The sequence below is a fragment of the Falco punctatus genome (genome assembly GCF_963210335.1).
Source record: "Falco punctatus genome assembly, chromosome: 8".
NCBI classification, from domain to species: Eukaryota; Metazoa; Chordata; class Aves; order Falconiformes; family Falconidae; genus Falco; species Falco punctatus.
This window is the reverse complement of record NC_137588.1, coordinates 29,611,068-29,638,445: the sequence shown is the minus strand read 5'-3', so window position 1 is coordinate 29,638,445 and position 27,378 is coordinate 29,611,068. Positions and strand designations below refer to the sequence as shown.

At 47.8% G+C, this 27,378-nt stretch overlaps 1 protein-coding gene across 2 annotated transcripts; it reads right to left on the bottom strand.

Moving 5' to 3' along the window:
• Positions 1 to 412: 412 nt before the first annotated feature.
• INHBB (inhibin subunit beta B) lies at positions 413 to 25,879 on the bottom strand. 2 transcript variants are annotated; one of them, XM_080399532.1, is made up of 3 exons: positions 20,266 to 25,879; positions 13,228 to 20,002; positions 413 to 10,647 (listed from the first exon to the last, which is right to left on the bottom strand). In XM_080399532.1, the coding sequence occupies exons 2-3, from the start codon at positions 13,628 to 13,630 to the stop codon at positions 9,872 to 9,874; spliced, it is 1,179 nt and encodes a 392-aa protein (XP_080255658.1). In that variant the 5' UTR covers positions 13,631 to 20,002; positions 20,266 to 25,879; the 3' UTR covers positions 413 to 9,871. The 2 variants fall into 2 exon arrangements, with proteins under 2 accessions (XP_080255658.1, XP_080255657.1); XM_080399531.1 differs by having other exon boundaries at positions 13,228 to 25,879.
• Between the last annotated feature and the right edge of the window lie 1,499 nt (positions 25,880 to 27,378).

Below are 27,378 nucleotides of genomic sequence, written 5' to 3'. Positions count from 1 at the left end.
ATGTAAAGTGCTTCAGGAGGAAAGATGCTATATTTAGGTGCCATATTATTGCTATGTAGACATTTTCATAACCCCTAATTATGGGGCTTTTTTTGCAAGCTCTGTAGTATTAACTGGATTGGATAAATATATAATTAGAGAGTGTTTCAACATGCACACTCTTGATGCTAGGAGCTTTATCAGCTCTTTCTTTTCTTCATGATCTGTTTTGCTTTTCTTTTAAAGCTGTTTCTATCAATTATGGCAAGATTTACTCAGAGCCCCAATAAAGGGTCACTGCAGACGTCCCAGCAGAATAGAAGAGAGCTACATTTACGTTCCAGAACTCTTCTGTTTTCCAGAAAGGCACCTCTGGGTTGTCACTGTATAAAAACTTTGCCAGAAGCTAAGCTGATCAGACAGAAAAGGGGGTGGGGGGGTAGGAATACAAACCACTAAAACAACAACAGAACAACAGCAACAAAGAACTTTTCAGATGTTCTCCAACTCCCTTCAACAGCTTCCACAGAAGATCTGTGGAATCAAATATTTGCTGGATCCTGCTCCTCTCTCCTGCCAGAGGACAGAAGACCCAAGGAGGTCCTTCATTTTCTGCATGGTGCCAGGGATGCAAAAATGGCTTCATATATCTCTAGCTAGGTAGATACACCCCTGCCTGAAAGAAAAAAGCACCCTAACAAATTACTAAATTGGTTGACAAGAAAAAGGCAAGTTACCTCGTTTCAGCATCCTGCTTTGTCAAATTAAAAGATAACATTAACATTTAAATCTGACTAGTCCGAAGTGGGGGGTTGGGGGGAAGAAAAAAGTAGCACCAGCATTTTCCTTTCTAGGTGTTGTTGAAGCCTGTATTACTGTTTATTACTAACAAAAAAAAAAAAAAAAGCCTTAAACAAATACACTTCTTGTTTTTGTGACCAGGCCCAGCCAATAAATTGTCAGATTCTCTCAGATGTCTTTACGAACCTTTTCCTCTTGCACTAGCTTACATCCAGTGAGAACGTGAAAAGCTAAATTACAAGTATAAACACTTCAAAACAGAAGTTAATAACAGAAAGAGTTAAGAACATTTCTAGAGTGACACGATACGGATGCCGTATTATTAAACAAACGGCTCACAACGGTATTATGACATGAGTCATAATGCCTGATGCCGTGAACATATTGCAGAAAAGAACAATAGCTACCATCACCAGCTACGGAGCTACGCAGAGCACAGCAGCGGGAGCCCAGCCACCAGCGGATCGAAAGCGAGGGGTCTGTCTGCAAGCCAACGGGATCAACGCGCACCTGGTACCAATAGGTGCAACTGAACGGAAGCTCATGGAGTTGCAGCATCTTTGGCTAGGCCCTGCTATTGCACCAAAAGTACTACAGGCTTTGCTCTGCGCAGTCTTGCAGCCTGTTTATGACTGTAATTGACTGGGGAATTCCGATTCGGTAGGATTTTGAATCCATTTTCCACAGGTGTGAGTAACTGAATCTGGCCCTGCATTAACACCAACAGATTTTTAAGCCCAGCAAGTCACAGAGCACATCTGAATTGTTGCAACGTTCAAAATCATCACAAGAATGTCTGCCACAGACACAAAACTGGTGGCCAACTGCACATGGACTGGTTTGCCATTCCTTTTGTTCTTATATCTGGTAACGGTGGACTGCAACTAGTGATGCTGAAGAAAAAGATTACTGCAAGAGCTGGCACGTGCACACGCTCGACAGACAAAGTATGGAATCAAATCCTGGGGTGCACTAACAGCACGTACGTCCCATAATTAAAAGTCTATTTGTGGCACACAGAGCAGAAAAAGCTTTCATTTGGGGTAAAACTTAAACATAGCTTTACTTTCCCTGCTTGATGCAGTAACCCAGTTCAAGGGAATATGGTCTGGAAGCAACATTCTTCAAGATTCACATCTACAATCGTCAAGGGGAGGGGCAGGGGGAAAAAATGAGAACAAAGTAAGGGAAACCCACCCATAAAATGAAATACAGGGCTTGATTCATTGTCACACACTGTTAATGTAGCGGTTCGACTGCTGTGGTGTGCAGCTAACATAAACAGAGCCGGCTTAAACCCTAAGTCTCTGTGTCTATCATATCATTAATAAGAAACACTCAGCACAGAGACTTAGGTGGGCTCCAGCCTGCCCAGGTGCCGCCCAGCAGCTGGCAGCACCGGGAGCACAGCCCCTGCAAAACGCCTGGCCAGGGCCCCAGGGTATTCCGGCTCTTTCTCAGCTTCCACAGCAGCACTGGGGATGCCGGCAGCTATCCTAAAGGCAGCCTCAAGGTTGCTCCGAACTGTGCTAAAGACCAAACCAGCTTCTGAACAATTTCAAAACACAGGTTGAGCAGAAGCGGTTTGCTGCACTCTCTTGAACACAAGCTTGGCTGGAGCCCAGCCACATCTGAGAACAGGCTGCCTTCCCTTCAGCCGTTGCAAGGGTACCGACATACCACATACTTGATGCAAGACAACATACTTAGGATGAAGTACCCAGAAGTCAAGAAATCCACTCAAAACAGTGGGTAGCTACACTGTATTACCTCCAATCTATCATCAGGATCCCCCTAAATACATTTTGCTGCAGAAGCATTAATATGGCAGGAGTTGATTTGCTCAGAGAAAGCCTTGTGTTTCTTGTCTCTGTGTGTTTACACATAAAACGCACGCTCACCCATGCAAACATGCCACCCCAATCAAGCCAAACATACACAATGCCTATAAGACATAAATAAATACTTATGAGTCACAGATAACCACCTCATAAATTACATGGTCTTACAAAGTATCACTGCTAAAGATAATTCATACAATTGGATACAAAACACACATATACGACTCTCATTAAGACAGATAAGAGTTGTTTGTTTCCTTTCACAAGAGCCCAAGGCCTTAATTTACAGGGTCTTGAATTATTTTATTTAAGCTTGGAGTCCCACAGCTGTAGGTCAGTTCCAAAACCTGGCCCAAAACCAAGACATAAGAAACCAAACCTGATTACAGAGAACATAGCAAGTAGGAGATTAGATGGGGCAGGGGGGTACTCCAAAAGTCCAAGAGCCCAGTTTGTTCCAGCTCACAGGAGTCAGACCTGGTAGCATCTATACACCTTTATTCTCAAACAGATTTTGCTCCAGCATCCACCTCTCCTACCTCACTCCTGCTGCACTGCCCACGACCGGCTCCCCCATCGCCCAAGCGAGGAGCTGAGCTCCAGCCGCAGGAAAGCACGGCCACTGCAGCTTTTCCACAGCTCGTGACAAACTCTTCTGTGGGAACAGGCACAAGCCACTCCATCCAACAAAGCAACGAGGGACAAGATCAGCCCTGCAGCCTCCACTTGGGCAAAGCCTAAATGCCACTTTGGTACCACTTGACTGACACAGCCCAAACACGGCGTGTTTGTTTTGCTGACACATAGGTTTAAGTTCGCTCCCCAGCCACATCTTCTTTCCCCTTGGATACAATAGTCATCTTCATAGCACTTATTATAACATATTGCAGCAATAATGTGCAATTATCCTCAAAAACAAAGCAAAAGCTCAAGATAAAAATAACAGGCACTGAGCACACTTACCAGCTGGAGGAAGGCAGCACTAGCTGCAGCCTGCTACAGCACAGCCATTTTAGGGCTGCAGCTGCCTCTCCCGGCCCGATTTCAAAGGCCAGTCTGCAGGAGGACACACCGGGAGATGGACCCTCTCCAAGAACAAGTCCAAAGTGAGAAGCAGCCGGCAGCGGCCAGGCTCTGCAGAGCTGTCATTAGGCAGCAATGTGCCTCACCTGGGGTCTGTGCACTTTGCAGCTGGATTCAATGATTGCATTTGGGCCAGGCAAGAGCTCGAAATGCTCAGCACCTGGGAGGGCTAGTCTTTGCCTTAGGAGAGGTCCATCAGGTGGCCAACAGCCACAGCTGTCATCCAGGGTCTTCCCTGATGGTGACGCCTGACCTAGAGAAAGCAATACACCCCTCAGGTTTTCTTCTTGCCTGTTTTTCTGTTTTGCTGGACGTGCTTACTTCGACTTTACCCACAACAGACTCTTCTGACCCCTCTATTTCCAAGCTTTCGTAGCAACATACCCTGAAAGCAAATTATAGCAGGGGAAAAAAAACACAAAACAGTTTCAAGGACTACAAAGAGGCAGTCTATGTATTTAATAAGAGTAACAGATTAAAATTCTCAGCGGCGGATCACAAAGATGGTAAATCTGATCAAGTATAAGGAAGCTGTATGTGTATCTCAGGTCTCTGATAGCTTCAGAGATCTCTCAGGTTATATGACGTGTGTTGAAAAACCTGACATCTCTGCTTCGTACAAGAAGCACTGATTAGAGCTGCACACATTCAAGGAGGGCCTCTGTTGAATAGAATTGGCCAAATCAGATTAAAAACCCAATATCTATGATGAAGGCTGCAAGCTGACTGCTCGGTGAGGCTCCACTGACGTGAACCAGAAGTTCCTTGCATGTGGTCAGGCTCTAAATTTGATACTGGAATTTAAAAACAAATTAAGATTCCCATGTAATACTGACTTTTTTTTTTTTTTTTTTTTTCCCAGAGTAAAAGATTTTACAGCATGGAATGCTAGATGCAGCGGTTACATGAGTCCAAGTAATTGTACCAATTATATAATTTGATATAATTGCACTAATTACATAAACACATAATAATGAAATATAAGTTATTCCAAGAGCTAAACTGGAAGAACATTAAAGAACCTAAATCTGCTCCCACTTATTTTAGTACAAATCAGAAACAATTCCCCTGAAATCAATGAAGTTACCCAAATAAAACTGGCCCCTACCATTACAAGCAGCCAGGTAAATCCATCTTTTGGTTCGAGGGTATTGACTGGACAAACAAATGAAAGCTGCTGGGGTATTTTCTACCCATGCAGATTGCTGATTTCTGGCCAAATTCCAGTGTATGCAGGGAGATTCTCCTTGTGTTTGTGACCAGGTTAGGTGTCTTCTCCTCTTGTTCTGACCTGTCACTCAGCATCTGTGGGTCTTACTAAATCTTTTAGCTGCTGATTCTAAAGAAGGAAAAATATATATTTTTTCAATACTGAGAATGAGCTAGGCCCAGTCAGGATTTCAAGAAATCCAGATTCAGATGTGTCTTCAGACACATTGGTGCTAGCCTGAATTATATCTGCCAACTTCAGGAAAACTACTGTATACCAACACCAGTATTAACAGAAACAGACTCTCTTCTTAGACAAAAATTTGTATTTCTGATTCATTTTGCAAAATGTTCTTCAACTCTTCACAGTAGAAGGCACCCCAAACAAAAATTATTCTTAAGAAGGATTCATTCAGGGAGGGGTTTCCCCCCTTCTGCCATGGCAGGGGGAGTGCAGCAATTAATTTCAGCTGCTGACTTCACCTCTCACAATTAACAAAGCAAAGAAGGTGAGAGCTGGCAATTTTGGAGCAGGTGTCTATTATGTGTGGAAATACGTGATGTATGCAGAGTTAATCCACCAAGAGCTCTGTTGCACCACATCGTGACAGTCACCCTGTTCACACCATCGTCGTTAACAGTAGTGGGAGGTCCAGGCACTAGGACCGGGATTTTGCCTGTGTTAGAATATTTCAAAGGATGAACATCTTCCAGCCACAGAGATTGATTCTGCTGCATGATAGCAGACACTGATTTAGCATTTAAAGGACCAAATTCAAAGCCTATCAGCAACAAGAGAGACACACCTCGGGGTGGGGGGTGCTATGAACCTCTCCCAGCTGTTTCTTGAGATACAGTACCTAACCTGGCATAAGGCAATGAAACTGGATGCTCAGTTCTACAAGGATGGGAATGACAGATGGGAAAATAAACCCCAACATTTTCAAAAAGCAGCCATCAAGCTTGGAAGTCTCATTTTTCATTTTGCCTGCTTTCAAAAATGCAGGAGGTGGAAGCTGCAAAAAGTGGTATTCCTGCAGCCCCCTGCAAAAACCTGGCGAGAGCAGTAGCCTTTGTCACACCTCTGAAAAATCAAGCCCGAACTGTTCCAGATTGATCCCACAAAATTAAAGACCTTTTAAATTTCATTTCATTTTAGCCTTGGAAATCTGTGTGACAGGTTGCTATTGGCACCAGGACTCAGGAATACCTCACTATCTGCAGCACTCCCAGAGCAGTGAGTGACTCCACGCTGCAGAAAACTCAAAGCATGTTCTGCTCGGATCAATTTCCAGAGACTGTTTCACACAAAATAAAAGGACCTGGGAACCTGGACTACAGTCCAGCTCTTCCCACTCCTGGCTGATGCTCCTCACATCATACTGATTCATGCTCTGGTTTGTGTATCTGTTTCTGCCCCACGAATGTCATAGCTGTAAAAGGGGGAGCAGGGAAGGCAGGACAATCGAGCTGTGAAAGCTTTTTACTAAGCAAAGGGTTGTTCTTTGCTGGCCTCTGCGAAAAAGTTCAGGACCCTGGGTTTGCGGTGGGATGCAGCGCACAGCCCATTCCTGCCCCCTGCTCGTGGCCAGCCCAAGCTCGTGGCACCCTGGCTGCTGGCAGCTCCCTGCTCCCCAGGGCTGCAGGTCCAAATCCCATGCCAAGACGCCCTGTTCTTCTCCTGGGAGAGCACAGGAGTCCCACAGTCAGACACAGGGCTTGACTTCAACCCCAGAAACCAAACACTCACAATTAAGAACGAAACCTAAACAGATCCAGCCTCCAGGGCCTTGCATTTCAATGGGCAAGACTTCTTAATACACCCTGTTTTTTAAAGTGCAGCCCGGTCTTACGCGTAATGATGGTGTCATATGAGGTCAAATGTGCCTTCAGACTGAAGGGATGTGTATTTGCCACTGAATTCAAGGGGAATTTATTGAACTCGGCAGTAGCACAGTTGACCCAGTGAACAACAACAGGGAAGAAAGCTGCTAAGAGATGGAGCAAGAACAGCGAGTGGTGGTGTTGACAATAAAGGTGGTGTTTAAGGTGGTGAGAAAGCTATGAAATGTTCAAAAAATTTGATCTGGGGGACAAAGTGCTGCACAGGCAGGCTGTTGACAGAGCCACAGCAAAGTGCTCCAAGAGGTCTCCCAAAACAAAGCTGTTTAACACCAGTGCCTGGCTTTGGGGAGTAGCGGGCAGAGCTACACTCGAACGTGCATTGTAACTAGAACCCATCACGAGTTGCATGAACTTGCTTCTTCAACACTTTCCAGGTCTCAGGGTCGGATCTAGCGTTTGCCAAGTCAACAGAGGTCCTTCTGTCAGCTTCAGATGGCATTTGCTCAGGTCTCCGGGAGGAAGAACTTATCTGTGATGATCAATGAAATCAATATCTGGATATATGCGCAGCTGACAAGAATTTCTATGAGCATTTGTCAACATCTGGGGGGGTTGTCAGTACAGGGGATGTATTTCACTCAAAAACCTCTCGCCTTGGTGAAAAAAAAGGTTCCCCAGACTTAGTATTGACCTCTTTTTCCTGGAAGTGCTTTCCACAATATTTTTTTTACCTCTTGCAACCAATCAGGGAGTGACCTAGACAAGAAGTTACATTCCTACATGGCAGGTGAACCAGGAACTCGCTGTAAATGACCTGCAGGTATGCGGAACAGCGCGCTCCTGCGCCCAGAGACCTCGCACTGATGCAGATAGAAAGAAGCAGATGCTTCCATGTATAGACGGCAATAAAACTAGTGTAACATTTTTAGGATCGCAGCTGAGCTCTCAGACAAGACTTTCTGCAATGACTAATACGACTACAGTCTAATGCGACAGTTCACTGTCTGCAGCCCCATTCAGTCCTGAAAGTAAGCAAGTTGCAAGTTTCTCCAGATGTTACACACTGAAAAAAAAAAAAAGAAGAAAAAAAAAAAGAAAAGCACATCCAGTTTTCAATCTTTTTTATTTATTTAAACTGTACACAAATGTAAAATACTTCAACAGCAAATCTAAGTGAAAATTGTTTGGTTTAAATTATTATGGAACAGAACCTAAAAGAAACTTTATTAAATAAACATAAAAATTGGATTTAAAGGATGCACATATTGTAAAGTATTCTACAATAGTCATTTTTTTTCACTCTACATTCCATGTGCGTATGGTATAGAAAAGACACTGAATAGAACAAACAGAATCCATTTTGTACCCTGAAACAATTGGTAGGCCTCGTGAGGGATTGCTCAGTATGACTACATGATATATGATGGCTTTGCCATCTCATAAAAATTATAACTAATATGTTGGCCTCTTTGGTTCCAAAATTTATGTATAATACATTTAACTGTATTCATTTTTTGCTGCTATAAAAATAACATTTTTTTTCAAATGGCAGTTTTTTGACTAATCATGCAACTAAATCAGTGCAAACATTAAAAGCAATCATTCGCTTTAAAAAAGAAGCAAAAGATTTAATTTCAAGTATAAAAAAATATAAAAAAGTCATATCATAAGTCCAGTTTTGTCTAGTATGGGTCAACACTTTAAATTGCATAGCTCATGCGGCACCTGTTTACCTAGATAGTGAGCAAAGATAAGTGCACTATCAAGTACCACTTTTCAAGGCATTGAAATTTGCAAGTGCTATTATACGTGCATTCAAGCAGTTTGCAAGTGCTATGCTGTATCATTATTTTCTGATCTTTATGGCCATCCTTGACACCTCCTGGTAAGGAAATTGAAAGCACTCTCCTCTCTCCTCCTTTCCAAGACTTGTTAAAATGTTCCTCGCCTGTTATTAAATGCACTGCATTTTTCAGAATGTCTCCACTCTGTTACTGTCACTCCTCTTTAGGGTTCATTGGTTTAGCCGTGGTGGCAGTTGCTTGTTTGCTCATCCTCTACGTGACGCGTCCTTGCCGAGTCCCCCGTTGAAGAACACAGATTGCAACTTCGACTTTTTGTTCTTCGAACAGTGAGAGATGCCAACGATCAACACAGTCCAGATACAGTGTCGGATCCCCTTTCCCAAGACACAGCGTGTGTAGCCATCCAGGGGTTGCTAGTGGGCAATTAAAGCATTGGGTCACACCAGCCCAGCTTGTGACTTTGCAACAGTCGGGTGTTAGAAATACAGCAGTTGCTTATGCGTCTGTCCCCTTTTCTCTCTCTCCCTGATGGTACCACGAGGTTCCTTACTGGAAGTGCTGTAGGAAGATGTGGGTATCCGTGATGTTTACATTTAGATAAATTTAAGTTAAGAGGAAGTGATCACCTCCCAAGGCAGGTGTCCTGCAGCTTTCCATTAGACCTAAGAGGTGACAGTCGACTTTTTCTTTCTTCTTTTTTTTTTTAAATTTTTTTTTATTTATTTTCTAAATTTGGTCATTTCGACACCTGTGTGCAAGAATATGTCGTGTTCTCGCAGTCTGTGCTTTTGCCTGAGCAAAGGGAGCTCATTTCGGTCTGGCTTCACCGGCAGGCGGGGAAACAGCTGCTCAGCCGTTCACTCGTACTGGCAGGCATTTAGGTCCGTCGTCACTGGTCACTGACTTTCTGTGCTCATGTCCCTTTTGCGAGCTGCCTCGTGTCTGTGTGTGTGTGTCTGTGTGTGTGCGTCTGAGCGCGTGTTTGTGTGCGTGCCCACGTTTCGTGTGTGTGTGTGTGTGTGTGTCTAAGATATTTCATAGCATTAACTTATAAGTGGTAGTAATATATAAGTGTCCAAGATCCACAAACTGCCACTGTCCTGACACCAAAGTGAAATTATTTTTTTTCTTTTTTTTTTTTTCTTTTTTTTGTCAAACTTTTCCACAGTGACTTTCCAACACTGATGCCTGGATACACAGTGAAACTTCCTCCAACACCATCTCGTACGGTAATGTTTCTCTCTCTCTCTCTCTCTCTCTCTCGTCCTCTCTCTCTCTCTCCCCCCCCCAAAAAAAACACACCTTAAATCAAGCACAACCGCATTCTTCCACAATCATATTGGGAACGTCCCTTTTCACAATGTTGTATTCATCATCAAAGTACAGCATTGACATTGTGCTAAGTTTGGTTGGAATGCAACAGGAGTTCACGGTGCCCGGGTTCAGCCCCCGCATTCGGTACTGATTCACGACGGCGGTGTGAAAGGAGGAAGCCGACCCCGGGACGCCGGCCAAGTAGGCCGGGCAGCTCCCTTCACAGTAATTCCCATAGTAACCTGATGGTGCTATGATCCAGTCATTCCACCCAATGAGTCTAAAGTCAATGTAAAACTGTTGCCTGCAACATAGATTGGTCCTGCCATCGCACTCCAGGCCTCTTTTCCGGATCCTGTGTTTGTTATCGGCGAGGCGGGCTTGCACCACTAAAAAAGGCCGGTGGGATTCCTCCCCGGGGTCCACATAAATTGGCAGCACTGAATACTCTTCACAGCCCTCACATTGAACATCCAAGTTCAGTCTCCTTTCTCCTCTCTCAAACAGAGCCTGGATCGCCTCTGTCATGGGAAAAGTGTGCCAACCACTTCTTTTGAGATCAACTTTCTTTTCAACCACATTCCACTTGTTGCTAGTGTCCGGGTCTTGGAAATAGACTTTGACTCTTACTTTTCGCCTGCTGCCTTTCTCTAAGACATATGGAAGCAGCTTCAAGTAAAGCCACAGGCTGGCTTGAACGACAAACAAGTTCTGGTTCCCTTCATTCGAGATGAAGAAATAGAGGCGGACTCTAGATGAGGCCAGATCGTCTGCAAGATAAGGAGAGATCAGCAAGATTAAGTCAAAAAGGAAACGTTAGCTTGTGTGCCATTCTGGATTCAGGGACAACACTAGAGCACAGCAGATCGAGGGAGCGGCGACGGGGCTGTGCCGGCCAGAAGGCACGCACTGAATCAGATATCCCCAGTTTGCAATCAAAGTGAATTAAAAAGGGACTTCCCACAGCAACCTTCACCATCGGGCCGTAGTCAGAGGTCTCAGATCCACAGTCACCCATCAGAGCTCTCCAGAATACGGTTTTCTTGCCGGCCGGCCAGCTTTAAAGACGCCATAGCAGCACCTTGAAAAGACTGGCACTAGAACTCTGCTAGCTCGTCGGTTTAAGAATAGTTGTAACTTTCAGCTACCTGCCAGTTCTCACGGGGAGAGCCCTTTCAATAACTACTGCAACGCCAATGCCAAACCAGGGATATTGTTTCAATTTTTCATGTATTCTCATCACGGTTTGAGAGAGAGGATTCACAAGACAGAGGGGAAAATATTTCAGTAATGTGCCTGCTCATCCAACAGATCGAGCTAACCCCCACTCAGCCCGGTAGAATATCTGCTATCATTAATCGTTTCGGTCTCTGCCTTCCCCCCCTGCCTCCCAAAACGATAAACTCTCATCCAAGGCGAGGCAAGGAACCGGTCGCTTTCGCTGTAACGCTGTTACTGACTGTTCCCAATACGATTTTCAATAACAGCAGAACTAAAGGAGCAAAATTGTCACGGCAAACCAAATGTCACCAAATGTCTGACATAACCCCTTAGTTGTAAACAGAAAAGCCTGCTGCACGGAATGTTTCAGAAATACCAGTGGCCCTCCTGCAATTTTGCACTACAAGTCCTAACTAAATTTGGCGTAGGTGATAAATGTGCAAGCTGGCCTTTATGGCGGAGACTGTAATCCTGGTCCCCGAATCAAAGCCTCTCAATCGTTATTTAAAATTATTGCTGGAAAGGCAGTTTCTCATCTGCCCTTATCTGTTTCACTTCTTTCTGTGCAGAGCCAAATGTAGATTTCTCTTCCTTTTCTTTTCCTAAGAATCTTTATTATTTTTGGCAATCTCTGAATGGGATTTTTTGCGTAGTCGGTGTCTTCATTTGTTACCCTAGATGCCTTTCAAATGTGCCTCCAGGGCCCATTCAGTACCTTGTAATATTTCAGTGACAAAAATTTTCACTGTGTTTGCCTACGTTTTACATAAAGTCGATTTTGGAAGTGTTAACAAAAGCCAGCGATTGATTGAATACCAAATGGGAGTACAAGCCCACCCCAGATCTCCCAACAACAGCCTATTAAAAAATAATAAACCCAAAAATGTACGCTAGGAAAGCCTTTCGCATGTTAGTAAATACGCAACTTCTTTATAAACTGTGGTGACAGTGACAGAAAAAGAACAGTACGGTGCTGCTACACCGATCCACATCGCTTGTGTTGTGTGAGATTGTGTGCGCCCATAAATTTTGTATGTGAATGTAACAAGCGTATGTATAATGCAACAGATCCCATAGATACTGTAAATGTATATGCCTTTGGTAAGTGGGAGGGTAGATAAAGAAGATGAGTGGGCAGTATACAGGATAGAAAGAGATTTATTTTGTGGACAAATTATGTATAGATGCCACAGGAAGATAGAGAGAGGGGAAAATGAACTGAGTGACAGAGCAATGAAGGAAAGGAGAGATGGGCAGATAGACGGGAGAGAGCTAATTTGCAGAGTGATGGTGTTACAGCCAGATGTGCAAAGTTCACAGGCACAGTGGTTGCCTGGACAAACTGCTGGAAAGCTACGCTGAAGGGATTCAGCGACACATAACTGCAATGGCTGGACAGAACTGAGATGGCTGGTACGGTGGGGATGGATGGCACAGCTAGTAAGTGGACTGACGGACAGAGAGGAGACAGACACACTCGGGAGGAGGCTGCATGCAGTGGACAAACAGACAAGCCCAACACTCCGAACGAAAGCTAAATAAATGGGAAATGAATGGAAAGGGAGGACGGGCAAATGCAAGCCTCAACAGACAGCCGCACGCAGCCAGCCAGATGAACGTGCAGGGCAGGCAGCAGAGGCGAGGGATGCGACGGATGCGAGGGATGGAGTGGGACAGGTGGAGGAGGCCGGTGGGACGCCAGGGAGGGAGGCGAGCCGCGGTGCAGCTGGAAGGGCAGGAGGGCCCGAGGGAAGCCGGGGCACGGCGGGGCTCCGCAGGGAGCCGCAGGGCGCAGCCCGGGGAGAGCCCCCGGCCGCGGGGCGCACACGCCGAGGGGACGGGGAGGCGCGGGCAGGGCCAGGGCCGGGCGCTCGGGGTGAGGGGGCGCGGGTGCGGCGCGTGCCCCGGCAGCCAGGTGCCCGCAGCGGGCAGGGGACCGGCAGCGGGGCCGGGCAGGGGAGCGGGCCGGGGTCAGGCGGGGGGACGGCGAAGGCGCGCAGGAGGGCAGGCAGGGCGAGCGGGGGGACTGCCGGGGGCGAGGCGGGGAGAGCGGCGGGGCCGGGGGCTGAGGCAGCCCGGGCAGGGGAGAGGGCGCGGGCGACGGGGGCGCGGGGCCGGGCGGCGCCCACCTGTCTCGGCGAAGCTGATGATCTCGGAGACGGGGTCGTGGGCCGGGGGCCCGGCGCTCGCCTGCCCGTCCAGGCTGGGGATCTCCACGCGGCCGTCCTCCCGCACCTTGCCGGCGTGCAGCTTGCGCAGCGCCGTGACCATGGCCGCCTTGGGCACGGCGTGCGTGATGTTGGGCCGGTCCCGCATCTGCAGCCGGCTCAGGATGTGCCTCTTCACCGCCTCCAGGAAATCCCCGTCCACCTTGCCCGGCTCCTCGGGCCGCCGGAAGCCGCAGGAGGTGCATGTGTCCTGCGGGGCGCTGCCGGCGGGGGCCGGCGGGGTCGGGGTGGCCGCGGCGCCCAGCAGGAGCAGCCCGCAGGCCAGCAGCGCGGCCAGCACCCCCCGGCGAGCCGCCCCGTCCATGGCGGAGGAGCGGGGGGCCGAGCTGGGGGCCGCCCCGAAGCGCCGCAGGGAGCCCGTCTGCAGGCAGCGCCGCTCCGTGCGCTCCGCGGCGCGGAGGGGGCGGTGGCAGCCAAGCTGGGGGGCCGCAACCGCTCCGCGCAGGGGGGGAGCCGCGGCGGAGGGAGGGGGCGCCCGGGGAAGCGGCGTGTGCCGCCGGGGAGGCGGAGGGGGGAGGCTGCACACGCAGGCACCGAGGGCGAAGTTGGAGGGGGGGGTGGGGGGGGCAGCAGGCTTGGCGTGCACGGAGAGCCCGGCTCCACGGGGGAGGGGGACGGCAGCAGGTGAGGGGGTGGCTGCGGAGCCCGGGGAGGAGGGAGGGGGAGCGGGAAGCGAGCCGGAGGTGCGAGGGGAGCCGGGGAGCAGGGGGGAGGCGGCGCCGCGCTGCCCCGGTGCCCCGCGCCGCTTCAGAGGGGCATCCCCGGGCGCAGCCGCTCCTGGTCCATCGCTCGCTTCGGCAGGTCCGGGCGGGCCGCGGAGAGGAGCTCTTTAGTCCAGCGTCATTGAGGGGGGTCAGGGAGATAAACGAAGCAGATTTATATACAATCCAATTTATAGCCTGGAAGGAGGGGGGGGGGAGAAATGCCACTTGTACCCCCCCGCCCACTCCGCCCCCGCAAGACAACAATCCACAGGCCGTGGGTGCAGGTCTCTGAGCAGGTCGGCTCCGCGCCGCTCGGTTGTCCCCCGTCAGCGCCCGCTGCTTCTCAACGTGCCATCAAAGTTGACCCGGAGCATAGCTGGGGAGGGGGCCGGGGGCGGCGGGGAGGGGGTACGCGGCTGGCAGCTCCACAGTTGCGAGTCTTCGCCCCCCACCGCCCCGCTTATGATTAGCGAGATGCTTTTATTTTCAAAGCGGCGCGGAGGGTCCGGAGTCCGGCGCGGATGCGACGGCGGCGCCCGGCGCGACCCCCGCCCGCCGGCAGGGCACCGTGCGCTGCGCGGCCGCGGAGCGGGGCCGCGGCTCGATCCCGGCGATCCCAGGAGAAGCTGCACGGATCCACTCGGTCAGACCAGCTCTTCAGCTCGCTCCCTCGCTCGCTCTTTTTAAACAATATCTCTCTTGTTGGTGGTTTGGGTTTTATTATTATTATTGTTATTATTATTTTAAGTGTGATTTTTGTTGTTGTTGCTGCTGCCGCTGCTGCTGCTCCAGTTAATCTGCCTCCCTCTCTCTCTCCTCTCTCTCTCCCCCCGCGTCTTTTTGATCTTTCGCTCGCCTTGTGCTGGCTTGAACGCTGTGTTTTGTTTTGTTGTTTGTTTGGTTTGGGTTTGGGTTTTTTGTTGTTGTTGGTTTGGGTTTTTTTTTTTTTTTAACGCGTCTGATGTTCCTTCTGGGATCCGCAGTGGAAGGTCTCGGGGAAGCGGCTCTCTCCTCGCTTATCTTCCTCTGATCTCCTCCTGCTAATTTTCCCCCCCTGCAAAATCACGACATTGTGGCACTTTCTACTGAAACTTTTATACAGGAGTTAAAACCACGTGGGAGCTCCAACCTATAACAGAGACGCCATGGGTTCCTCACTATTTAGGAGATTAAGTTAAGTCTTTTGCCCCCTGGGCTATTACAGTAACTTCCTGATGTGGAAATATTAACTATGCTGTTTCTTTAACTCCCCCCGTCCCCTCCCTCCCTCCCGGTTCCTGCAAACACACCCACCGCGCACCGGCCGCGGCCCCGGCCCGGCCCCCGGCCCCGGCGGGACGGACGGACCCCGAGCGGCGGCAGCCCCGGCCCCCGCTCCCGCCCCGGCCGGGAGATGGATGCCCCCCCCGCCCGGTGTTCCTTGCCTTTTAAGCACTTGAAAGAAGAAGTCATTAGAAAGTTTACCGTCGGGTTGGCTTTGCGACGGGGCGGGTTTCTGTTTGTTTGTTTGAATGGGCCGGGTAATCGGGGCGGGTGCCGGGAGTGTGTGTGTTTTCCGTGGGGCAGGAGGGACGCGGGCGCGGAGCCTGGCGGAGGCAGCGCGGCGGGGGGGGCGGCCGGGGCGGCGGCGGGGGGAGCCGGCAGGGGAGATAACGGCAACGCCGCGCTGCCGCAGCCGCGGAGGGGAGCAGGCAGCGGTGTCGGTCCCGCCCGCGCCCTGGGAGCGGGCTGTCCCCCGCGGGGCAGCCTCCGGCTCTGGGGGGGTCTCCGAAGCGAAAGGCGGGGGGGGGGCTGCGATCTCCCCCCCACCCCATGCAGGGGTCAGGAGAGGCTCCCGCCCAGCTCCCCTCAACTGCCGAGCCCGGGGTCGACCGCCGCGGCACCGGGGCGTCCCCGCGAGCCAGGCTGCGCCCCCCGCCCGGCGGTACGCCGCCCGCCGCACCCACCCCCCACCCCGCGGGCGCGCCCGAGGCCGGGCAGGCGCGACGGGGCAGCGCAGCGGCGCAGCTCACCTGCGCGTCCCCCGGCCGCTGCGCGCTGCCCCGCGGCCCTGCGCGCCGCCGCCGCGGGCAAGGCTGGGCAGAGGGCGCCCCCTCTGGGCCGCGCGGGGAAGGGCGGCGGGGCCGGGCGGGGAAGCGGCGGGGGCAGGGGCAGGGCCGGCCCGCCGGGCCCGGGCAGCGGCCGCGGGAGCCCCGCGCTGCAGTAACGGGCGGGGGCCGGACCGCAGCTGCCCCGGGCCGGGGGGAAGCGCCGGGCGGCAGGGGGCGGGCCGGGGGCGCCGGGGGAAGCCCGTGCTCGGCGCCGGGCAAAGGAGCACCTCGGGCTGAGCCTCCCGCAGCCCAGGAGCGGGCCCAGGCAATGCAGCCGCCGGCTGCTCGAGTTATTATTTTTTTTTTTGCGGGGGGGGGGGGCTTTTTTAACAAAAGAAAGTCTATTTCCAAGAACGAAATTAAATCTTAAGACCTTCATCTTTTCCATTGAGCTCAACGGTGGTTTTCAAGGGGCAGATGCTGGACACGCAAATTCCAGCTGTGACAGCAAAGAAGCCCCCTCTGCTCATTTCAGTTTTTAGACAAATAAAACTTCTCATATGTTCCTGGACTGCCCACACGTGAGCTGTAAGTTGTCACTAATACAAGTGACGCAGGAGCACAGAGGGTCAACTGGAGGATCAGCCCATTACTGTCCTTTAAGCATGGAAAGGATAAATGCTATTCTCATCATAAATATTTTCTTTCTTGTTCTCTACTGCAAAAGGAAAGACACCTAGTACTGTGCTTCCAAATCACCTTTCAATCCCAATCTGATTGTTCGCCTTGGTTTTAATATAAACACGGTCTAACTGCATATACAGCTCTGTGAGTCAAATCCTCAGTATCACTGGAGCTACCCTGGCGGGAGATCAGAATTAGATACAGTATTTCCTCCCTGCCAGTAACAGGTTTTGAATGGAAAGCCTGGAATGTAAAAAAAGAAATAATGCTAAAAATCCAATCACTCTGACATCCTGTGAGCTAATAAGAGCACGTGAATTCAACAAGCTTAGTACTTCACAGTAATTAATTTGACAGCGAAGAGCTAACAAGAAAACAACAGGCAGAGCAGTGATGACTGGTTCATAGAGGTCACTGTCAAACAAGAAATAGGTGCAAACACAGTCCCTCTCCCTTTGAAAATAACTATTTCATTGCCCCGCTGAGAATGAAATGCCACAGAGGGAAAACATCATGTCTTCAGTGGGGATAACAAATCTGGAAAGGTATTTCTAGTGGTAAAACAAGGTAGAGGTTTTCTTTTTTACCTACAGTGATTTTTTTAATCATCCCTGTTACTCACTGCAGTGGCATGTTTCAGGTTGTGTCGTGTCCCCCCCCTTTTTTTTTTTTTGGTTAGCCAAAGTCATTTTGCATATTCAAATATTGGGAAGATTTATCTTCTCTAGCAATTACTAACAAACTGATACACTAATAACCTCTATTGTTATTTAAAGTGTGTCCAACACAGCATCCTGGAGGCAGCTCTCACACAATGGACTTTTCTCTGGCTTCCTTCTAGAGAAGAACTTAATCAAACCTTAGCTGCTTTCAGGCAGAGGAGCCTACAGGGAGAGCAAAGAGGGTTAACGGAAAGAAATGTGCCATTTGATTTCTAATCTTGCTCAGGGAGCATGGCCTATTGATTGAGCCATAAAGCTCTGTTAATTTTAAGATCTCTTCAGTTTTCAGTTCTTTCCCGTGGGCATAGACTTGTTGCTTGTACGTAGTGGCTGAACTGTCGGGGAAAGGGCAGCTTCACACTCCCCCGGCTCCGCTCTCCCCCCTCCTCCCCTCTATTCTATTTTTTCTGAGCTCATCTGTGTGAGGATACGTTTTCACACACACCTTCTCAAACCGGCTGCTATTCATCTGATTCAGGGTCATGCTTTTCCATACATTAAATGCAGGGGAAAACTGGGAAGGAAATGGCTGGGGTTTGTTCTTAATGGGCAAGCACAGGGTTAGCCAGGGAGCCCTGCTGTGAGAAGGTAACGTGTCAGAGGGTATTTTCTGTAGAAACATCAAGCTCATGACTGGAATCTGATGGTTATAAAGCTACCATTATAATGAAATCAGTATAAACTGAGATCCTCAGCCATTGTAAGTCGGCATGTTTCCGAGGCATCAAACCGCTGCAAGTCTTTCTCCATAAACTAGGTACTTGCTTATGCACATTTTCCTCAAGGGCGACAGATGCAGAAGTCACGCTTTTGGAGAGGCCAGCCAGTGCAGCTCCGCACCTTCCTGAGTCAGTGAGAAGCTCTAGAAACCGAGCAGACAGTGATGGCACACAGCAGCTCCCTCGCTGTTCTGTGTTTCCATGATGCCCTCAGTGGGACCACAAACAATTTACACTAGCAAAGGATCTAGCCCCTCACCTATCGCTAAAGCACCTTTTATGTTCTTAAACCATTAATAATATCTACTAGGTAACCTTACTAATCCCTTTGAGGAAGGATTTTCTTTACTGTACTGATGGCTGAACTGAATAAAGCTTCACATATAAGAGGCCTGGTTTGCACTAGAAATGCTTCTCATTTGTTTATCAGCAAATATAAGTTTTACTAGCACAAGCATCTTTTTTCTGCAAGCATTTCCCAAATAAAATAGGCTATACTGGCAAAAGCACTTTTTTTTTGCTCATATAGCTGCATCTCTATGGGGGATTTTTGCACGTAGTGGAACGCAATCTGTTTTAAATGGCACTTCAGAAGAGCATTGCTATCCCACAGAAGTTTCAAGGCTAGACCTTGAAGTATACACTTCTGCCTTGTATCTGAAAGAGGTTTTTTACAAGGTGGCCATTGTCATCTTGCTGGAACTATAGAGAAACTGAGACACACAGTTACAGGGGCAGTTTGGGAGCACCGTGCTCTATCTGGAATTTGTGTTCATGCCATTCTTTTGCGTCAGATGCAATTATGTATCTGCAATCAAGCTGATTCCTCACTACGCATCATTACTTTTTAAACAACTGCAACAGAAACAACGGATGTTTCAAAAGCACCATAAATCCGTAGAAGGGAAAGTCCTATTGAAAATCAAGTAGGTAAATGCTGTTCTGAATGACCTGGACATTTTCTGAACTGGCAAAGGTAGACCTAATTCATGAAAAAAAAAAAAACACTAAGAGGTTAATCTGGCTTCTTTGCTCCTGCCCATGCTTTTTTAACTGCAAATTGTCTGTTAACAGAGATTTGCTCTCTCTAAGAAAAGGGTCATGCTCTGAACACTTGGAAAAAGGGGGTAGAGCTGGCAGAAACAAAGGACCTGACCAAACTGGGAACTCCTCATCTAAAGCAGGTACAACGAGAATCTGGAAGATGAGTCACAGAGAAATAAAACAGAACCCTCAACAGGTTTTGAAGAGCACCTACTGAAAGCCAGCTCCTTGCACAATTGTCAGGCAGGATGGGGACACGGGGGAGGCAGTGGTAGGGGGTTGCAGGGGGTATACTCACAGCCTCAGCCTCCCACTCCCGCTGCACCTGCTTTAACATGGCTGTAGTCCCGCTCCCTTCAGCTCAGCTGCCTTGCAGTGCCTCACAGGCAACATGTTGGCCGATCACTCCTCTTCAATGACCCCTTCACGCTCTGGAAAGGTTTGCATCCAAGGTCCCGGGTTCACTGTAGGGAATGCAGGTGGATCTCCTGCGCTGTGAAGCGATGCAGTCAAGTACCTCACCTCAGGCAGGTCTTCACACAAAGCAGCGTGCCCTTTGGCAAAGGGACTGAGCTCAGCGATCTGCTTCAGTTTCCAAAGCAAAGGGACCAAACACCATCGGGTGGATACCCCCGTCTGATATTCAAAAGCTATCTGCTCCTTGTTGATGGCCCAGAAACGCTCTGATTTTCCTCGCCCAGGCTGTCCTCTGCAGTCCAAAGCCGTAGCCTTATAACCAGGCAGTGACTTCCTCTGAAGTTACTTGTATTGACCTAAATAGGTTGGGGCGGGTGAGGACACACAGACAACATGAAAAAGCTATGCTGGTTGCCCAACAAAGAAGTGTCTGCTTTGTGGTGAGCACTTTTAATGTATAAGCACTTTTAACATACTGCTAAAGAACATGATTTTCATGTTTGTTTAAGTTCACACCAAAAGTCTTGCAAAGTAACAATATGAGTAAAAATAAAATCTGCATTCAAGTGGTAAACAAAATAGTTAAAACTTGACTTCTAGTAATTTGAATGCTACTTACCAAGGCAATGCATTTAGAAGTTGACTGGTGCATTACTTTTATACATCCAGCTGTGACTGACACATCTCATAGATCAGGAAAATGAATGGTAGGATGGAACAACGTTAAAATCAGCTGTCCTGAGAAAATCAGTGTTTTTCATGGAGCGAAGACAAGATGGAGAGGTTTCCCTCCTATTTTAAATGGAGTTCAGAAGCAAAAAACGGTAGGTACCTTTGCAATGCCATGGGAGAAATGGGGTACAGAAGCTTGAGTCATCTCATGATGCACAATCAGTAGCACCTGATGAGTACCTGAACACGAGCTACTTTCTCTTTCCTACAAGCAAACACTAAAATGCAGAGAAGTGTCTATACTTCCTGCCTGTGGGACAGGCTGCAGCCAGAAGACCTGTGGTTAAGGCCTGAATTTCTTCCTCTTTACCCCATTTTCACTAGCTGTAATTTAAGGATGACAGCATTCAACCCTCTGTAAGTTGCTTTGAAATGAAATGGAGAAAAGCAGCACACGGGATTTCATCCTCTTCATGGAGCTTGACACCATCAGCATGCTCTATGTTAAAAGTAATTTTCAATCTGTTCATGCTTAAATTGCCCAGTTTTGTTTCCCTGAGTCTTTTGTTCTATCAAACCCAAACTGTTGTGCAGTTTGGCTGTTTGCACAAGAACATCAGAGTGGGTCTTTAAAGATGATTGTGATGTGGTTGGCTGATGCACTCCCTGCTAGGGCCAGGAGCAAGGGGCTCCTGTGACAGCACCAGAGTCCCCCAGTTCAAGCAAGTAGGACCTTCCACCGGGGCAGAGCAGCGGCACTGTCACAGTTAGTGGAGCTCTACAAATTTATCCCAGCTGAGAGTCAGCCCACATGATTTACAGTAACTTGCCCGGTGCTCTTTAGCAGTTGCGGGCCTCTAGCAAGTACGTCCAGGCTGTCTCACCCTCCACATTTGCTACATTAACATTAGCCACAAGCAAGGTCCTCTGCTACTACCCACCACTGACATTCCAGTACTGCTAAATCACACGAGGGGGTTATTAACAAAAATTTCTGAATCACCTTCTGCCCTGCTCAGTATTTACCATTTGTAAGTCAGCGCTGCCTGACCCCTCGTAAGGGAACAGCTTCAATATGCTGTGGGACTGAAACAAAACAGATTGCAAGCTCTATACGACTTGGGTGCTAGCATCTGCCATTTCTTCCAAAACACCTGAAAAAGCACATACACTGTGACAGCTCAGGCTGTCTCCTTGACTGAGATGTCCCTTCAAGGAGTTTTTAAGATTTTGGGAGTTTTCGCTCCCCAGTTTACAAAGCAGGTCTTTTTGTTTTGTTATTCGCTGCCATGATCTCCTCAGAACTGGGGCAGCTTATTAACAAAGAATAACCCTAAAACTTCTTTGCAGCCCTTTGCCATTTCTGAGTAATAATCCCACCCACCCCAACATTTATTGCTGTGGTTTAGATCCTTACTGAGAGCATTATTAAGAATAAATCATAGTACGTGGAAATATTACTGTGAAATACACTGGTACTATTATTTAAGGATAAGAAAACAAACCACTGCTCTGGAGACAGCAAGAACAGGATCACATGGATCATATTTAGCAGACATTGAGTCTACCAAACCTACACAGGTACTGAAGTGTTGGGAGGGTGCAGAACTACAACAGGAAAGTGCATTGTTCTAGTTCTTTTGCTTAAAAGATGAGAGAGAGGGCCTAGGGGAGGGGAACGCATGAAAAAGAAAAGGATGAAACTTTTTTTTTTTTTTTTTTGGCTACTCCAGATGGGGTTTTCCTCTGTTTAAATGCTGAAGGACAAAAAGATTTTAAATTAAAATCTTAATAAATATAGCCCTGAGGCTAGTAACATTATTACATCCAAGATGATTACAGCAAGCAAGCCACAAAAGAAATATATATATATTTATTTATTTGAAGCATAATAAGCCTCAGTATTTAGTTAGAAGAAGGCTAGGCAGCTAACTGACTTCCAAACTAGCGAATTTTCCATTCTGCTCCACTAAAAGTATAAACCAACTCGGCACATAGTTTGCAGGGCTTGGTTTCATTTCTGTACAAGGTAACGTTATTACTGCTTATGCTTTTGTGTGTATATATATATATTTAAAACTAAAAATTATAATTGCTTAGATCATGTGCATGAGGGTTGGCAGGAAAGAACGCCCAGTTTGCAGTATGAGATATGGATAGTTAGCGAGCTCCATTGTGGAAAAGCAATCTAGCTCCCCCAGCTTGCTTGTGAGGTGTGTTCTCCTTGAGACATTTGCCATTTTCAGTTGGTCCTAGTCTCAAGAAAAGGTACTGCACTTTACTTGTTTGTGCAGAGGTGTTTTTTTTTAATTATGGGAATATTTTAATAAAGGATACAGGGAAAATACAAGGATTCAAAGAAAAGGATACAAGCTGATAAAGATGATTAAATCATAGAGCGACTGCGGAGTGGGTCATGAAGTGTTATAATCCCCAACTCCCCTCTGCTTTCTGCCTCAATGTGTTAATGCATCACACTTTAGTACAGTGACACTTTCAGCCCTAGGTGGAAATTCACACATGATGAAGAGGTGGAGGAGGATTTCCAGATGGTCAGACCTCAGGGAGTGCGAAAAGGTGGGGGGAGGAAGGGAGAAACTGCTGAAGGGAATCGGACTTTGGTCACATCAGTAATTTCCAGCTGAAAATGGAATATTAAAAAAAACCCAAAACCAACAAAACAATCACCAATGATCCCACACCGGAGCCAGGTGCATTCAGGTTTGGACATTATCCTCACCGATGCTGGTTGTGAGAGATCCCTTGGAAATATTGGTTTATTTGTGTGCAACAGTGAAAGGTGTGAGCTTCATTTCCTTAGCCGAATTTCAGCATGGGTACTAAAGCACCACGACACAGACCCAATTAGTTGTTTTATTCTCCACAGCTCCTCTTTACTAGAGGTTATTGCAAAGTGGCACTCACTCTAAATCGTGCATGAATTTTCCTTTCAGTAGAGGCTGTATTTGGCTGCTGTACGTTCCTCTGGGACCCTCTTCTGCAGGGCCACCTCTCCAAGAGCAGCGTAGGGCACTGAGACAGAGAAAATGCAAGGCTTGCAGCCACTTGGTCCCATCACACCCCAAAACAGGCCCCACTTTCCCTTTAGAGGAGCATAAGGCAGCAGCTGCTATCACACAGCTGGACTTCTCTAAGAAGACCTCGTTTACTGTGGCCTTTTGGGGGGAATGGGAAGGTAGTCATGGTCCAGAGTTCAAGGGGTCTGGTCCTTCAGGGTGAGAGGTGCTAGGGCTGTATAAAGAATTAGCAATAGGCTGTATTTCGTACAGTCACAGCTCTTTCCAGATGTCAGGGTTAGGAGAAATTTAAGATAATCAATTATTTAGGCACCACAGTACCCCTATACTGGGGAAGGAAAGATAGTTTCCTCATCATGACATGAAAAGCAAGCAGTAGGTATGATGGCTCACGCTGCATTCCTAAGGGCTCTTGCTTCATTTTCTTAGGTGTTCCTTGGGTGACAGCATTTCCCTTTCCACAAAATGGACACTAGAGATGCCAATAGCACACAGTCACAATGGAAAAGAATATTTTCATTTCACCGTCATGATCACATGCTATTTACCTGCATTTCCTGGATGGCAACAAAGTAAATTGACCATAGCATAATGAACTACTTGGACAAGTCTCGTGAGAAATGAGTTTGTTGCACAGTTTCCACTTTGGGGAAAAGTTTGTTGTATTTCCACTCCCGGTACAAACCAGAAAAAAGCTCAAGGAGACAGAAGACGCTGCTTTGCCTTATTCAACTTCCACTAGTGCAACTTCAAATCTGTAAAAGCTGTGGTTTTAACAGATGCTGAATCCCTTCTCACATTAATTGTCTTTATATGTTAAAATCAATTATGTCCCAGCAAAAGACAAAGAAGCCTCAGGCATCTGAAGTAATAGTGACTTCCATGACGAAATCAAGATGCCCGGGTGCCTGTCACTGGCTTTAGGGGCAAGCCAAAAGCCTCTGAGCCTTGTAAAGCCTGTAGCATCCACCTCAGACTTCAGTCCCTTACAATGACTAGATGAACATCTCTGACTTTCTTCCCTAAAGACTCAGTGCAGCAGGTGTTTTCAGTCTGCCCACCTTCCAGATCAGGTGTCCAAAAATGCAGCAACAAATATAATTTTTTTTCTTCCCTTTTTCTAAAAGAACTGAAGGTGGGTGGAGGGGATGGGTGTATGCTATTTTTATTCGTACCTTAATTTAGTCAGCAGTCCAACAGTTCACGAAAGAAGAGCTGGGCTCGGTCCATTTCCCTGCCTGACAGGAGTCCCAGGAAGCAGGGGAGGCAGGGCCGATCTCAGAAGGAGCAGGCTGTGGGGTGATGCTGGGACAGGAGCGCTCGCCAAGCCTCCAGCTGAGTCAGTGCATGACTGAAAGAGAGATGTGGGTTCATGTTCCCAAGTAGACAGTTCAGAGAGCCACAAGGCCAGGCCTCCTTGCTTCCCACCCTGCTAGCCAAACCATCTGGAACTACCCAGTTCACATAAGACCAGCTTTAAGAGGACAGAGGCAGTCCCCACCCTGCCACAGAGCATACCCTGGTAAGTGCACTCTGCTGAGAGAGGAGACACGCACTCCCAGGGGCAGGTGGGAATTGAGCCATGTGAAATTCCCTGTGTTCAGCACTAGCCTTTTGAGTGCCGAGTGTAGTGTATACAAAACAGCACTGCACTGCCAACCACCCTGCCTTTCCCCTGCAAGAATGGACCCACTCTTTGTTCCTGGAAGATAGCCAAGAGCCTAAATTGTGAAGCCCAAGGGATCCTCGGCCCCCAGGCAAGGCAGATTTAAGAGGCTGTGCTCCCCATCGCTTTGCTCAGGCAGTGAAGCTGCCTCTTGGTTTTGGTGGCTGATGTTTTGAGGCAGCACATGGTGCAGGAAGCTTCACTACAAAAGGCAAAGACCTGGAGTTTATGGTGGCTGCCAAGAACCGGCGTTGCAACACTCCATCGCAGTGATACCCAAGGCCTTTTGTAAGTCCGTTTTCCCCGAACTGAAACATTGCTGCCATTGCCACACTAGCAGTCCAGAAAGCAACAGCAGATGGAGCTCCCCCAGAGCCCAAACCCCTGTGCTGTAAATGCTGTACAGATCCAGGTCTGCCCAAAGAGTGAGCATTACAGGGGAGCAGAGAGATCACAAACTTGCCAAGTGATAAGGCACAAAACTTGTACGATTGAGCCTGTAGCAAAATTAGTCCTGCTGTAACTTCTGAATAACAGGACTGAATCTGTGTAACAGTAGCTTTTAAAGAACAATAAAAGAACACAGGTGTAAGTAAGGGTGGATTTAGACAAGGCAAACAACTGTATGTATTAAGGCTTGAAAGTAAACAAGTGATTGATAGCAGTCAATAGAGACTGTTCTTACAGCAGAAGTGGAAGAGCAGAATGAATAAAAAAAGTAAACAGAAGCAGAGTATTTGCCTATAACATAACTGCTCTGGTGAACTATTAGAGTCATGCAACCAGGAAGAAGTAAACAGGTCCCAATCCCCTGGCTAGGATGCTTCGTTGTTTAGCAGAGACCACCTGGTGCACAGCAGAGACTACCTGGTGCACAGCAGAGACTTCATTTTACTATGCACTTCCAAGCTTTAGAGGGTAAATTCTGGTTTTGGGCTTCTGACACAAATACATGCAAAAGGCCTTCCTAGCAGGAAATGCCTAGCACCTTTAACTGAAAAGCCAAAATTAGCAATCTTTCCTACCCTCACCCCTTAGGTTAGCTCCCAAAGCAAGAGGAACCACAAAGGAGCCCATGATGACCAAAAGGGAGAATCTGGCAGCAGCAGAGGGAAGCAGGGGTTGCTCTGCACTTGCATCATTTGCTGCAGCCTGTCTGGGGTGACAGCGTTGTCTGCAGGAAAGGGTTCCCCGGAGAGGTGGGGCTGCTTGGAAACAGACCTGGATGCTGCAGAGGTTTTCACCGCTTCCCTAGTTTTTCCACAGCTAGGAACAGGCTGTGAACCTATTCCAGTTTCTGTATGCAGGATAGGTCTTCATTAATTCATTTAACTCAAAATCCAGGTTTTGGTTTTTTTTAGGGAGAAAGAAAGAGAAAAGTAAAGCATGCATCCTTTTGTCATAGACTCATTTCAAATACTCCACACCTATTTAATGCCTTAGACTTTACCTGATTTTTGTCTCATGGAGAAGACTGCTCCTCTGGAACCTATATTCCTATTTCTTTCCAAAAAAAGAACAACAAAAGATAAGTTTTAACTTGGTGTTGATGCAATATTCACCCCACCCAGAACCAACTTTGAAAGCTCATGTAAAAAACATGAAGAGTAATTTTTACTCAGCTCTTGTTATGAACAATTTGGAGATAAGAAACAAGGCAAGACACGTCTCAGCTGCAAGTGTGAACATGATCTCAACACTGCAACATTTTCCTTGACTGGCTAGAGATGGGTTGGCAGCATGAGGTATATGAAGGTAGGTTACAGGTGACAAGAATGTAAAAAGTCTGTTATTAAAGTAGATGTAAGCAATCTTGAAACTTCATTAGGGCCAGGGAATTCAGACCTGGACATTGCACCTGCTTGATTGTTCACTAGAAATTAACATTCAACAAATGCTGTAAACGTGAAGCTAATCTGGACAGGATTCAGATGCAGCTATTACTGCCCTCCGACTGGGTAATGGATGGAAAGCAGTTTGCATCATGGACAAACTTCACATGCTTTCCTCTTTCAGGAGAGAAGTGAAGTCATCTTCATCACAAGTTTTCACCAGGTGCAGAGGACAGGTTATTTGCTGTCCTCCAACTGCAGCTCTAGTAGTGAACTGCAGAACTGCCGCATGTTAAAGGTGCACTTGAGCACTGACCTATTTTCATTCATCTGCCATGGGAGAGACATGTGGAAACATTGTGGTTTGATGGATTTGATTAAAAATATGCTAATGAATAAAGAAAATTAAGTGCATCCCTTGGGCTCCTGGCAAGCTGCCAAGATAGACGCTGGGACCACCAACAGGGGGTCCGTATGCTTCAGCTTTTGCAGTCCTTCAGATTCCTACTGCAGAGGATGGTGAC